The 15,000-nt window shown below is 35.9% G+C and overlaps 1 protein-coding gene across 2 annotated transcripts in view; it reads left to right on the forward strand.

The window, feature by feature from the left end:
• Nucleotides 1–9,484, forward strand: part of tkta (transketolase a) — a 43,477-nt gene extending 33,993 nt beyond the window's left edge. Inside the window, exons 13-14 of one of the 2 annotated variants that reach the window (XR_012387295.1) lie at nt 1–641; nt 1,863–4,951. The exon at nt 1–641 is cut by the window's left edge and continues 643 nt beyond it. Coding sequence is in view for 1 of the 2 variants with exons in the window: in XM_680598.8 (XP_685690.2) it covers nt 5,638–5,825 (188 nt within the window). In the remaining variant the exon portion in view is untranslated. Of the gene's footprint in view, nt 642–1,862; nt 4,952–5,637 lie in introns of those variants that run through there. The other variant, XM_680598.8, reaches the window with a different exon arrangement.
• The last annotated feature ends 5,516 nt before the right edge of the window (nt 9,485–15,000 follow it).

Below are 15,000 nucleotides of genomic sequence, written 5' to 3' on the forward strand. Positions count from 1 at the left end.
GATTTGGATTGGTTTTTTAAGGCATGATGCTCCACATGTCAGGGATTTAGAAGCAGAACTTGGGTCAGAAGGTCAAACATTGGCCTTTATGCACAGGTGGACAATAATTTACAAAGAGAGGCCAATTCTTATGTGGTTTCTTGCTGATAGAAAGAGCTTAAGCTGGACTTTTTTGCTGGTTTTTCTAAATAAACAGATTGGGAGACCTGTTTTAACCAGATATGACTTGAAAAAGCCTTATGCCTCACTTTAAAGAGATAATTCACGCCATGTCATCATTTTTTATGCTTCACTTGTTGCAAATAGGGTTGGGTACCGAAACCCGGTGCCATTATGGTACCGGTACCTTTGGAACCGGTATGCACCGGATCAAATCAGCATATGATTTTCGGTGCCTAATTTCGGTGCTGCAACAAGACCGTAAACCAGGTCGTGCACCAGAACGCCATGAATTCAAGTCAGTGGCTGTCCACGGCGCCCAGGCACGACTCATGACTGTTTATATTTCTGCCATGCCACAGAGCGCCATCTGAATAGTTTCATTTTAAATAACTGCGAATGGCGCGTCTGGTGTGTGATCAACTGTCATGTGCACGCCGTGCCGCGGCTCTGAGCGGCGCATCCGCTGACGCCCTTAAAGGGTCACGAAACACCAAAACACATTTTTTGAGCTTTTGACAGTCGTATATGTGTCCCACACTGCTAAAAACACTATTAGGACACCTATATTTCACTAAAAAGTGTAAATTGGTTGTTTTTGCGTTATTTCAAGCAAATTCGTACTTCCTGTTTGAAACGAATTTTTGAAGCTGCGTCACGGTCATGACATAATAGCGTGTATTCCAGCGTGCAGACTGGACGTCTGTGCCTGAGTGAGTCTTATTACGTCTTACAGTGTGATACATTAATGCATGAGTAAGGCTTGGTTCAAACCAATCAGCGCGCTCTATTGTGCAACTTCATTAATATTCATTTGTGTCACCGTGCTTACACCACAAAGACGCCACGTTGTGTTGGCAAAACAAGCGTGAAGTGTTGCTTTTATAGTTTGCTGCCGTTAAGTTTCATTTTCATTTTCTCTCTGTGAGAGCTTATCTGGATCACGTGTGGATTAACAGTGTACGCGACGCTCGACAACAATAATTTACGAGTCTAAGGAGGATTATTGTTTACCTGAGAGCTGTTCTCATCTGCAAACGCTAAAATCTGGATTTGCTTGTAACGTTAGTCTTCTCTCCATAAAGACGCGGCTCTAGTTGCTGGTGATTGTCCTGTCTCTACAGATTTGGTAAGTGAGCGACCAGTGCTCTTTGTTTATTCAGTTTGCTCGTATCGAATTAAGTTAACTATTGCACTGAGTGCAGAAATGTTAGCACCGCATTTAGTGACCGGAATAACACACGCGGCTTTCTGACGCTACCTGCCGTGTGCATCTAAGTTTCCGGGAAATGCGGAGTTTTTTTTTTCTCTCATTCGCCGTGCGGTATCAAACATTGCATGAAAAATACACACTTAGAGCAGTTCCTCGAATCAAATATCGCGTTTGTCGCGAGGGGCATGAATGAATTCCCTGAATGAAAGAGCCAAACTGCAGTTAAACTCCAACATTTATTAATTCAGCAAATAATTCGACTACAGATGTCCATGTAGGTTAAACACCATCGCTTTTTCCTGTCTGTGTGGGTGTGTATTTTGACTCTGAAACTCGCGCGTACACAAATAGACACTCCCACACCATCCCACTTTAGTTCCTCCGACACTCCCCCCTAAACAGAGCTGGACACGCCCACTTTTCTGACTTTTTCGAAAGTAGAGGTGTGAAAACACCCTGCTGAAACGAGGGGGTTTCATGGCCCTTTAAGAAGCACGAAAGGGTGCGTTAAAGGCACACGCAAGTAAGCGTTGTGTCACACTATCTCTAAATGTTTAATTCTAAACAGCTTTGAGGCATACGGATATCTGCGATGCCAGGCGTTTGTTATTGTAGCTTATAAAAGGCAAAGCGCGTAGCACGGCGCAGCACGGCGCATGCGGCGAGCGACTCACTTCATCAACAAGCATGATCGCGTCCATCTAATTTGCTTAAACTAAGCATTCTAAAGTATGGCTATATTTTACAAGCACTGACACACCAACATGCAGCACATGTTTTACAAAAGGGGAGAAACACGTCAAACTTATGAAATGTGAGGGCTCATGGAATCAACTTAAAGGTGAGGAATGGACTGTCTTTGACAGCTTGTGACATCATCTGGTACATTATCTGAGTATGTTTACATGGACACCAATAGTCTGATTTTAATATGATTAAGACAATACTCTGATCACGAGTCTACTACATAAACAGTGATGTTTGATCTTAAAGGACCACAGACACAAACTGCGGAGTAAACATTAGGCTGGTGACAATGATGTTAGTGATCTATGTGCTAGAACATGTAATTGGGAGTCATGAATGTAACATTCAAAAAGCAGCTCATGTAAACACCTAAATCATATTATTGACTTATTCAAATTAATGCAAATCATTAGATCACTTTGATTACAGCCTTTCCACAGGTTAGTAGTAAGCTAATGTAATGTTAATAGCATAATGCTATTTTTCGATTAATTTTGTGGCTAAAAGGTATCGGTTCAGGCACTGTTTTGGCACCAGTACCGTTTTAAAAATATCGATTTAGCAATGGTATCGAAAAAAACCCCAAATGATACCCAGCCCTAGTTGCAAACCTGTTTGAGTTAATTTTTTTCTGTTAAACACAAAAGACAACATAATGAAGAAATAGCAGCCATTGACTTCCATTGTATTTGTGTTACTTCTATGGATGTCAATGGCAGCTTTTCACAGCATTCTTCAGAATATTGTGTTTTGTGATTAAAAAAAAAAAGAAAATGATAAAAGTGGCGAGATAATTTTTGATGATCTGTGCCTTTAAAGGTGCTGTAGATCACTTTAGCAGTTATTATGCCTCATTCACACTAGCAGCGGCTTTGTAGGTGCCTGTCGCTCTGGGTGACGATGTGCTGCAAATGCAGGTCTGTGTAGGTCTACAGCACAGCGAAAACAACCGGCCTCTGTGTGAGCTGAAGGAGGATCACGTGTGCTCTACTGGTGCTCCTGTTGGCTGTCGCACAAGAAAGTTGCTCTTCATTTGCATAAAGTTGAAGGATTTTCCACTTAGTCCCATTGCTCGACACGTCCACCTGGTCGCCAACAGTTGCTGTCGCTCACATAGGCAGAGGTCGCTGGAAGTCGCTCACTCTCCATTGAAATGAACGGTCACTTGTCGATTTGCCACTGTGATTTGCTCATAGTCTGAATGAGGCTTTAGATGAAAAGCTTAAACTAATAAAACTAGAAATTTAATAATGTAACAGTATTAATATTCTTTACAAAAAATATTAATAATATTAATTCGTTAATATGAATAGTTATTTTGAAAAGTATATGTAAAAACAGTTATATAAAAAGTATATTAATAATGCAACACAGGTTCATTGTGGATACGTACCCCTGTCTACATTTTTGGAGACTGCAAAATATGTACCTAGAGGTACGTCTGGCTGCATTTCATCTGTAAAACGAATGCTATGGGGCGGTATGACACAGTTAGTGGCTTCTGTTCCTTTTAGCGCTATCGCTGACTGCTTATCTTCGGACGGCTTTTCCAGTGTTACCAGTTTGTCCAGTAGCTTGCCGTGTATTCTGATGGGCTTAGGATGTGGTGCTGAGTTGACCGGGATGATAGGGTTTGAGTCTGGCAAGGAATGGTTAAAGAAACCAGGTAAAAGCAAAGATCGCAAGAATCCTGCTCTGCCTGCTCATAAATTGGGTCGGCTGACTCGCCAGCTTTTCCACTAACACAGAAAAATGAAGATCATCTCAGACTGAACCTTTAAATTGACACAAACTGAAACCAAAACTTTTAAAGAGTGATAGAAGTGAGACTTTACTTACTTTTCTTTCGTCTATTCTTTTTTGAGGTGTATATTATTTTTTTATTTATTTACCAATGACTGCTTTGCAGCTTTCATCATTGAATTGAATGATTTATTATAATCTATTGTTTGTTTTGTAGCAGAAATATTATTTATTAAATTGACATGCATATAAAAACAGCAGTACAAAATAAATATTTCTTACTGCAATGCTTCATTTTTGTTTGATGCAAACTATACAATTATTTTTCATAAAGTAACAGACTTTTTATAGCAGATAACCTACATTCATGCACATTCAAGGCAGCATCATAATGAAAAATGTAATTCATTGTTACTATTATTGTCATTTTCATCATCACTAATATTCTATAGCCTAATTATTAGTCAGTCCTATTGATGTTGTTTTAAAATACAATAAATCCCTTAAAAAACTATTTTCAGCGGTGCTCATTCATTTTTGGTGGGTGCTCCTAAATTTTTTCTGGTGCTCCTAAAATTTTTTTGGTGCTCCTAAATATTTGAAGTTGGGAGCACCGGTGCTACCAAGTAAAAAAAGTTAATTTCGAGCCCTGGAAGGGGGTTGATAGGTCAGTCAGTCAGTCGACAGGAAGCTGGCCTGGTCGGCTGAAGTGTATATTTCGCCCTCTGCTGGATTAACACGAGAAGAGGACCCGCAAGAGAAATTTGAGATCATCAAAAAGTGTATAAAGCGGCCCCCGGTGGATTTGCAAAAACAAAAACTGCGAGCAGACTTACCTGCGGTTTTGTATTTTGATGTCCCCAGAAATGTAGACCTGGGTACGTATCCGTAACGTGCCTGGGTTGTGATAATTCTAAAATAACCCCAGTAAAATATTTAAAATATACATTAAAAAGTATACTTATCAAAGGTGAGAATGAAGACAAATGTAATGTTACAAAAAATAAATAAGTAAAATAAAATCTGTTCCTTTCTTATATTACTTTGTTAAAGGATCCTGAAAAAACTGCTGGTTTCCACATAAAAACTGAGCAGGATATATTTGTGTCAGTGTGTGTACATGCTATTGTGACATATCACAACACATATCTGTATAACGACATAAGTATTACACAGGTATTACAAGAAAGTGGTGAATTATGAGGACATTGCTGATGTCCTCATTTCTCTAAAAGCTTAAAGCAGAATAATTGTTTTACAGAAAGTAAAACTGTACATAGTTTCCTGTGAGAGTTGGTTTAGGGGGCTAGAATATACAGTTTGTACAATATAAAACCCACCATTGTAATATGTATTGTGTAATGTCCCCACAATTCACAAGAAACATTGTATGTGTGTGTGTGCTTTAGGGGTGATATTTTTTTTCAACAATAACAAGAAAAAACATGACAAAAAGGACTGTTTACTGTAATGTCCCCATAATTCACAAAAACAAACCTGTGTGTTTTTTTTTTAGGGATGATGTTTTTTTTTCAACAATAACAAAAAGAAACATGGTAAATAAAACTTGTCACTGTATTGGCCCCACAATTCACAAAAACAAACCTGTATGTGTGTGTGTGTGCTTTAGGGGTGATGCGTTTTTTTTAACACTATCAAGAAAAAACATCCTAAATGCAACTCGTCACTGTGATATTTTTTAGCACCACAAATGTTTTCCACAACACTTATTTCAGTAACTTGCCATAAATGTAATTTCCGCTGTAATTCCACAGGTGGCCTAGGGGAAGCGGTGTGCTCCGCTATTGTCAATGAGCCTGGCTTTACTTTCCAGCGTCTGGCAGTCGCTCAAGTTCCCCGAAGCGGCAAAATGAACGACCTGCTGAAAATCTACGGCATTGACCGCGACTCCATCACTCAGATGGTGCGAAAGATGCTCAGCTCCTCGGCCAATGCCAAGTGATCCTGCTCGCTCTGCCCCGCCCACTTCAACCTCAACCAATCAGATAACACTGTGTCACATGACTCCCGTTCTTCAGATTGTGGCCCCTCCCTTCACCTCATTCACTGTCAGTCACCCTAACGTGAGTATAATAGTAATGTGAGAAACGTGCTGTACATTTTGAAGTAATGTTCACTTTTTGTTTTGGGGTTTTCATTACAAGTGTGCTACAGGTTAAACGTTTGGGGTAACATTATTTTTTTTTTCTGTTATATAAAATAAATCAAAGGGATAGTTCACCTAAAACTGAACCTCTACTTGTTTTAGGGTTTTCTTCTATTGCACATATATTTTGAATAATTTTGGAAACTGGTTTCTAATGACTTTCCTTTTTATTTCCTACTATGGATGTCAATGGCTACAGGTTACAACATTTTTCAGAATATCTCTTTTGTGCTTGTGTTTAATAGAAAAAAGCAACATTCTGAAAACGTACCCCTATATACATTTTTGGAGATCACAAATTATGTAGCCAGAAGTACGTATGGCAGCATTTCGTCTTTAAAACTAATACTACTGGGCAATATGACCCCTTTCCTTTTCATGCTAGCAGCTGACCGCTTACGCTTGTATGGACGACTTTCCCACTGTTATCAGTATGTCCAGTGGCTTGTTGCATATGTCGGCAGACTTGAGATGCAGAGAAGAGCTGAACGCAATGACAGGGTTTGAGTCTGGCGTAAAACAGTTCTAGAAAGTGGGTAAGATAAAAACAAAAGCCAAAACAGAAAATAAAAAAGTAAATAGCAGGGTGAGAAAAATGGTAAAAAATCAGGCAAAGGCATTTCTTTTTCTGGATTGCTTTTCAAAACTTTTTCGGTTGGGTTTATTAAAGTGGGTGGGTCAATATGCGCTTTTGAAAACACTATCGGTTGGGTTTAGGGAAGGAGGCGGGTGGGTGGGTCAATATGTGCTTTTGAAAACACTATCGGTTGGGTTTAGGGAAGGAGGCGGGTGGGTGGGTTATTATGTGCTTTTGAAAACACTATCGGTTGGGTTTAGGGAAGGAGGTGGGTGGTTGGGTCAATATTAGCTTTTGAAAACATTATCGCTTGAGTTTAAGGAAGGGGGTGGGTGGGGTTATCGGTCGGTTGGTCAGTCAGTCAGTCGACAGTGGCCTCTGGTGGATTTATGCAAGAATGGCACTCGTGAGCGAAATCTAAAAAAGAATATATAGCGGCTTCTGGTAGATTTACAAAAGCAAAAACTGCAACAAAAACATTTCTCCTGGAACATATTTGGCGTTCTTCAGTAATGTATATAGGGCTACATTGTAAAAAATCCTGGTTGTCTTACATTTTTAAGCTGAATCAAATTAACCTTACAAGTCCATTGAACTTATACTATGTTAAACTGACTTAAAACTGACTTTTCAAATTAAGTTAGAACATGATAACCTTAGTTTGATAAGTTACAATGACCTAAAAACAAATGCTGTCAGGACTAACTGATCATATATTTTTTACAGTGTACGTTTTCAGAATAAGTCTGGGTTGGAAAAAAGGATCCCACTTTATATTAAGTGTCCTTACCTACTATGTACTTGCATTAAAAAATACTTTAACTACTTACAAAAAATAAATACTTCACAACAATAAACAAAAAAGAAATGTACTTACTGTGTTCATAATGTATTTGACAACACTTGAGATGGGATACAGGTCAGGTTATGGACAGTTGTGGTGGTATGGATAAGTTTAAGGGTGGATTAAGGTGTAAGGGGTGGTCAACAGTGTAATTAAAAATGTAATTACAGAAATTGATTACAGATGTAATTGCATGCAGGTATTTAATCAAGCATAAGTACAATGTAAAAATATGTATTCACACAATAAGTAAATTGTTGTTATTAATTTCTGTGTAAGTACACTTAATATAAAGTGAAACAGAAAAAAGAAAGGTTTCTATCATAAAGGTTTGGATGTACTTGAGCCTAAGTAAATGGTTCATTTTGATTTTGCAGGTGAATTATTCCTTTAATCATTTGAATTATTATGGATGCATTCAATTTATCAAAAAGTATGTTAAAAAGTATATAGAAAAGATTGCTATTTCAAATACTTTTGAACTCTTTTGAACTGCATTTAGCAGTGATAATACAAAATGTTTTAGCTGCAAATTAGTAAAATAAAATGATTTCTAAAATAATCACATGACTGAATACTGCAGTACATTCAGCTTTGTGTCACAGGGACGAAAATACATGTTAAAATATATTCAAATAGAAATATTGTGATTATTTTTCAACATTTTTACCACAACATTTTATTTTTTGATCAAAGAGATGCATTTTTTTGTTCAAAAACACAAAAAAACTTACCAAACCTCAGACTTGTTAATGCTAGTGTTAATGCAAATACACACACATACACAAGAGTCTTTGTACTAACAGTTTAAAATCGACATGAAATCACATTTACTATAACTTCTACTTGCATTATGCAGCATATTTTAGTTGTTTCTAGTGTAAATATTTAAAAATTCCTAATCCAGAAGCATTTTATACACGCAACAAAATATTGTCTTGTTTTAAGAAATAATATGCCAAAATTAAGTGACTTTTTCCTTAAATAAGCTAAATAATCTGCCAGTGGGGTAAGAGAAACAACCTTGTTTTTTCTTTTGACATAAGATTATTTGTCTTAACCAACTGGCAGATTATTTTGCTTGTTTGAAGGAAAAACTCAATGTTGGCATATTATTTCTTAAAACAAGACTATGTGTTTTGCTTGTTTAAAAAGGGCTTCTTGATGTAAGAAAGTTTAAGTATTTGGACTAGAAGAAGAAGAAAAAAAGTGTTTTTTGCAATTAAAAAAATGTTCACAGATTAAACATTTAATACACATTTTGGCCCTGTTTACTCTTAGTATTTAAATGCTGTTCGATCAATCAGATCACAGGTATCTGAGAGAGATGAGATAAATGTCTTAATTCATCTCTCTTGTCTACATTCAACCACTTTCCAGAATTTTTTTTAAATAAAGAGTTTAAATAAAAACATTGGCTATAAGCTTGCTCAATTTAAATATAATCCCTAAATAAGACAATGGAAAACAATATGAAGAGTTTCAGTTTTGCTTTTATAACCACAAAATGCATCTTAATATCAGACGTAAACAGAGCCTCATCGTGACTTTGAACCTGTCAAATATGTAGCTACGCTCAAGCATTCATTTCATCAGTATGCTGTATAACCCGACACTTGTGTTTTTAACTGTCATTTGATAAGACCCAACAACAAAACTGTTTTTACTACTTTTATATTGTAATGGTGTAGCTATGACGGCCGGGCGGGGCTGGACTTCACAGGAAACGTGATGTTGATGTTGCATTAGTAGAGTGTAGTGTTGAGAAATAAGACAAAAAAACGAGCATCAAATGAGAATGTCTGTAGGGTGAGTCAATTCAAAAGTGTGCAGTCAGTCGAGCAGTTAATGGTTTGGTCTTCAATGAAAGTGTTTGTAGTTTGTAGATGGAGTAGCATTTTGTGATGAGATGGTTGAAGGTGGAACGTGCTGTTATATCTGAACTATGAACAACAACAAACACCTCCTCTGTTATTTTTCTATGTATCTCAACAAGTCATTGATTAAAGCCCTCTACATTTGAGTTTGAGAGTTGATGTGTGTGCTGCCTGGTTTATTCGCGCTATTAGAGATACTGTAGTTAGTTTTCACACACCTTTTGTCTTAGTTTTAAGCATCTCCGCCATGCATTTTCATTGCACTGTGGAATTATTTTAATATCATTGACATATTGATATTTTCATAGATATAATGAATTCATTTTAGGTTTTGTCATTTTGTTTTTAGACATTTTAATGTATTCTTGATTATTTAGCTATTTTTGTGGTTATTTTAGAACAAGATAACCCTGAAAATGTGTTTAAGAGAGTTGTTTAAAACATAAGATTAACGTAAGTAAAACAAAGCAGTTCTTTAGTTGTCGGGACCCCCCGTGGGGTCGTGGGACAATGACAGGCGGTTGCTTGCTGATTTCCAAAAATCAAATTCAATTTATTAAACTATTAGAGTGACCATATTTTATCCATAACCTACAGAAGAAAAAAAAAGGTAGTTAATAGTTACATAAAAAACAACAACATGCTAATAAAACCCCTTTTTTGTGACCCCAGGGGTGATCCTGAGCACATTAATTATTTTGCACCAGGTTAAACTTTCTAACACCTTTATGGCACTCACGTAAATCAAAAATAAATATGGGCCTGTTACAAACCCCTGATGTTCGTAGGGAATGGGGTTTGACTTTTATGTGCAATTAAAATAAATTTATACAAATAGTGAATAAGTGATAAAGACTGCCAAAGTAGATACCAAAAATATGTGACTTTATTTACAATACCATAATGTGAACAAAAACAACGAATTAATCAAAATAAAGAAAGTAAATAAGTCAAAAATATACTATTTACAATGTATACAACACTGAGACAAAAACAAAGACGGGGAGAAAACAGGAGAGCTGGCCTAAAGGATGCAGGCGGCGATAAATAAATGAAAAGAACAAAACCCAAACTAAATCTAACTTCCCAGAAGCATCTAACTAACTAACGATGTGAAAACAAAATAATTTTCACCACTAAAGAGTCTTCCGAGTCCTATCTATCTTTCTATCTATCTATCTATCTATCTATCTATCTATCTATCTATCTATCTATCTATCTATCTATCTATCTATCTATCTATCTGTCTATCTGTCTATCTGTCTATCTGTCTATCTATCTATCTATCTATCTATCTATCTATCTATCTATCTATCTATCTATCTATCATCTTCACTTCACTTCCTAATCTGCAATTGCCTTTCTGAATATCACACTAACTGTACCCAAAAAAAAAAAAAAACTAATTCTACTAATACTTCCCTTCTTAGACTTTACAGACCTGAAACTTGCCTATAGCACTTATTCATTGTTGCTCTTAGTTGTGTAAATTGCTTCCTTGTCCTCATTTGTAAGTCGCTTTGGATAAAAGCGTCTGCTAAATGACTAAATGTAAATGTAAATTTATCTATCTATCTATCTATCTATCTATCTATCTATCTATCTATCTATCTGTCTGTCTGTCTGTCTGTCTGTCTGTCTGTCTGTCTGTCTGTCTGTCTGTCTGTCTGTCTGTCTGTCTGTCTGTCTGTCAAAGGGTGGCGCTCGCCCCTAACCTAATGTCCTATACAGAAGAGTAGTCATAGGTGTTGCAATATGTATGTCACGTGACCTTCTTACCTGTCTGCTTCATCCAAACCTTGTAAGCTGAGAAAATGGAATGAGATAACGGACGCATAACGTGCACACAGAAACGGGCAACAACTAAATACACAGACAGGGTTTTTTGGTAACGCAATGCAATAAACACAAACAAGAGGAAAAAGAAAAGTGTAATGCCGGTGAGGGGTCTGGCGCGCGCTTTTATGACGGTGGTCTTTGCTTATTGGCTTTGACGTAGTAGTGACGTAACCGGGGAGGAAATGATGGACAGCTAAATAGACCAGTAAACGGAACCTGAGAATAATGAAAGCAGATATGGGAAAAAAGAGCGAGGGAGAAAGAAAAAAAACAAAAACAGCACAAATAACACAAACACACATAACATCCTTTCAATAAACTTTCTAACACCTTTACGGCACACACGTACATAAAAATTAAAAACAGGCCACAACTGAACATGGAGGATGGTCTGCGAGTGGCGTTCTTCAAAATGAAAGGATAATTAGACTTAAGCGTAATGGTATGTGTTCACTATTGTGTGCAAGGTTTATCTATTTATAACCACCTCAGCAGGTATTGGGGTTCGCGAGTCACTAGCATTGTTATTTTGGGAGTCACGGGATGAAAAGTTTGGGAACCACTGCTTTAAATGGCAATAATGAGAAAATACAGAAATAATAAAACAGTGTCATTTATTGAATTTGAATTATATGAAGACTGAAGTAGATGTTTTAAAAAATTCTGAATTAACTTCAGAAGAATAAATTACATTTCAAAATATTAAATATAATATAATGAAAATGATTTTTGTAAGCTGTTTGGACAAACTGTGTGTAGGTAGTGTGTCCATAGTCATATAGGGGTGATGTAAAGACAATCAGTCTCTTTTTATTAATTTCCTGACGTTAAAATAGGCTCCAAATCCAAATATGATCAAGAATGAGTTTAAAACGTTTTGAAAACTGCATGTTTGTAATAAAGTAAGTTAAAGATGGTAAAATTGCTGTAATTCATCACCACAGCCGCATGTCAGTACAATTATAAAAGAAGACACTTCAATCCCGGTTTGTGGATGTTAAATCAGGTTTATTTTGTACATTTATTGTGTCTGTGTGTGTGCGTGAACTTTGTGACAACATTGTATGTGGCTCATCGAAAGGCTTGAATAAACTCCACAACAAATACATCAAATAATCATTGGGAAAGTGCTTATTGCAGTATTTTTCACAAACGTTACGTGAGATCTGCTTCTTTCATGTCTGTCACTGTGCTGCTTATCTGACACAGGCAGACGGAGATTGAGGCACTCTGACAGGCACATAGGAACGGTGGGTGGGGAGAACTAGCAACAAAGGCACAGGCAACAAAAATTGTGACCAAGTGTTAAGAGCAGAAAATTCCAATATTCTGAAAGCTATAATAAATAATCTGATGGGTATTTTGAGCTGAAATATTCTGCAGACACAAAAGACTTGTCTTAAATCTTGAAAAAGGGTTAAAATAGGTGCCCTTTAAACCAGAAAAAAAGCTTTTACATTTTAATAATATGTCACAATAATTTATTTTATTCATTTTATGTATTTTGTTTTTAACAAATGCAGTCATGGTTTGTGCAAGAGACTTTATAAATTATGAATTAAGACATTTGTAAAATGCATTTTTTGAAAAGCAAATATGTTAAGAACAACATAATAAACAATATTCATTTAAATGTCTACAATGAAATCACACAGTTCGCTTTGATATACATGGACACCTGCAAGAGACATTGAAAATGATCACATTTGAGAACTAAAAGTTCAAAAGTTCTATTACAAGCTGTTTACACGTTAGTGATAAAGGTATTAATACATAAAATGTGTCTGTAAACTTGGTAAGAATAAAATATTTTTCTTACCTCACTAAGTTCGATTTTGCTAGCGACGCTTTCTTTTTAAGTTTCTTTTACTGCATGTTTAAAACAAACAGAATCCATTTTTTAAAAAAAATCTGAAGTACAATAAAGGTCAAAACATACAATCGAGAGGAAAAATCTTACCATAGAGCATTACATTTGCGTATCGACCCTCTTAAGGCAAACACAGCAAGACCACTGCCACAAGACAGAGTATAAACTACAAAACAATTGGACAAGTTAGCATGACTTGGCATGATACTACTATATATTTATAAATAAATAGTACTAAATAAAACATCAGGAAAAAAAATATTGCTTTAAGGGGGTAATAATATTGATCTTAAATGGTATTAAAATAATTAAAAACTGCTTTTATTCTAGCCAAAATAAAACAAATAAGACTTTCTCCGAAAGAAAGCTATTATAGGAAATACTGTGAAAAATTCCTTGCTCTGTTAAACATCACTTTGATCACTGATTTATTTAATCTTTGCCATGATGACAGTAAACAATGTTTGACAAGATATTTTTCAAGACACTTCTATACAGCTTAAAGTGACATTTAAAGGCTTAACTAGGCAGGTTAGGGTAATTAGGCAAGTTATTGTATAACGATGGTTTGTTCTGTAGACTATCGAACAAAATATATAGCTTAAAGGGGCTAATATTTTAAATGGGCTATTATGTCCTTAAAATGGTGTTTAAACTGTTCAAAATAAAACAAATAAGACTTTCTCCAGAAGAAAAAATATTATCAGACATATTGTGAAAATTTCTTTGCTCAATTCAACATAATTTGGGAAATATTAAAAAAAACGAAAAAAAAACAAAGGGGCGCTAATAATTCTGATGTAAACTGTAAATAAATGTGCACTAATTTGCATTTTACATTTCGTACACAAAAATTTGAACATTGAATAATTTCAGGTTCAATATTCTTGCGTTTTTGTTTCTTTTAATCGGATCAATTATTTTTAAAGAGGGCATTTTGGGAATCTTCGGATCAGTCCATATTTCAGAAAATACTGCAAACAACAAAATTGTCACATTTTTGTACAGTAATATGTTGTGTATAAAGTGATATAAGTGTTATGTATGAAATAAAATGTAAAGACATTTTTGGTGTAGGTAAGTGCTTCTGAAGTGAAAATTTGTAGCTGTAAGTGCAGTAGACAAACAAAATGCATATTAGAAAATAACCTTTAAAATATGTATTGTAATTGAAATCCACAGACACAAATTGATAAAGTGCCATAAAAGAAATACTTAAATGTGTTTTTAATTGCCTGCTGTGCCTTGCCTTTAATAGTCTAACATACTGTTAAACAGTAACATAGTTAAATAGATTCAACTTAAAAAATTTTCCTGTGATGGTAGCGCAGAATTTTGATTTCGTGAAGTCTGCATACTGTACCGTGATAGGAGCTCAGATAAAGAAAGGTCACAACAAAAGCCATACAGTAACCCCAGAAGACATCTGTTGAAATGAAGAACAAAGCTAATTTCATATTTATCAAATGATATTATGTAGGGTAACCAGTTTGAACATAATAAAATCACCTTTCCATTGGTACGGTCCACCCTTACATCTTTTAGTGTGTGCTGGCAAACCTGTTAACAAAATATTGCTCAAATAAACCTGCATTGAGGTGTTACGATTGGTCTGTAGAAGAAAATGTGTATTATTTACAACTTGTAAATCAATTAAAATCACTTCATATTTTTGTTTACATTTTATTTTTTTAAGTTTATTTTGTATAATTTTCCCCTATTTATCATATATAGAGTGCATCCTGTCACCGACTCGGTCCCAGTCATTCCCCTCGCTGGCCAGCAGAGGCCACCATCTCCGGACTTCTAACATTACGTCATCCTTTCACCCTTATTCCAGCACACCTGATCTCCATTCCGTTAATGACCCACGTACCCTTTATAAGCAGCTCACACACACTCATCTGTGCGAAGTCTTGTTTAGCCCCGGCCAGCATTTCTGAGCGGTCTATCTCCCGTTTACT

Source organism: Danio rerio, chromosome 11 (genome assembly GCF_049306965.1).
Source record: "Danio rerio strain Tuebingen ecotype United States chromosome 11, GRCz12tu, whole genome shotgun sequence".
NCBI lineage: Eukaryota > Metazoa > Chordata > Actinopteri > Cypriniformes > Danionidae > Danio > Danio rerio.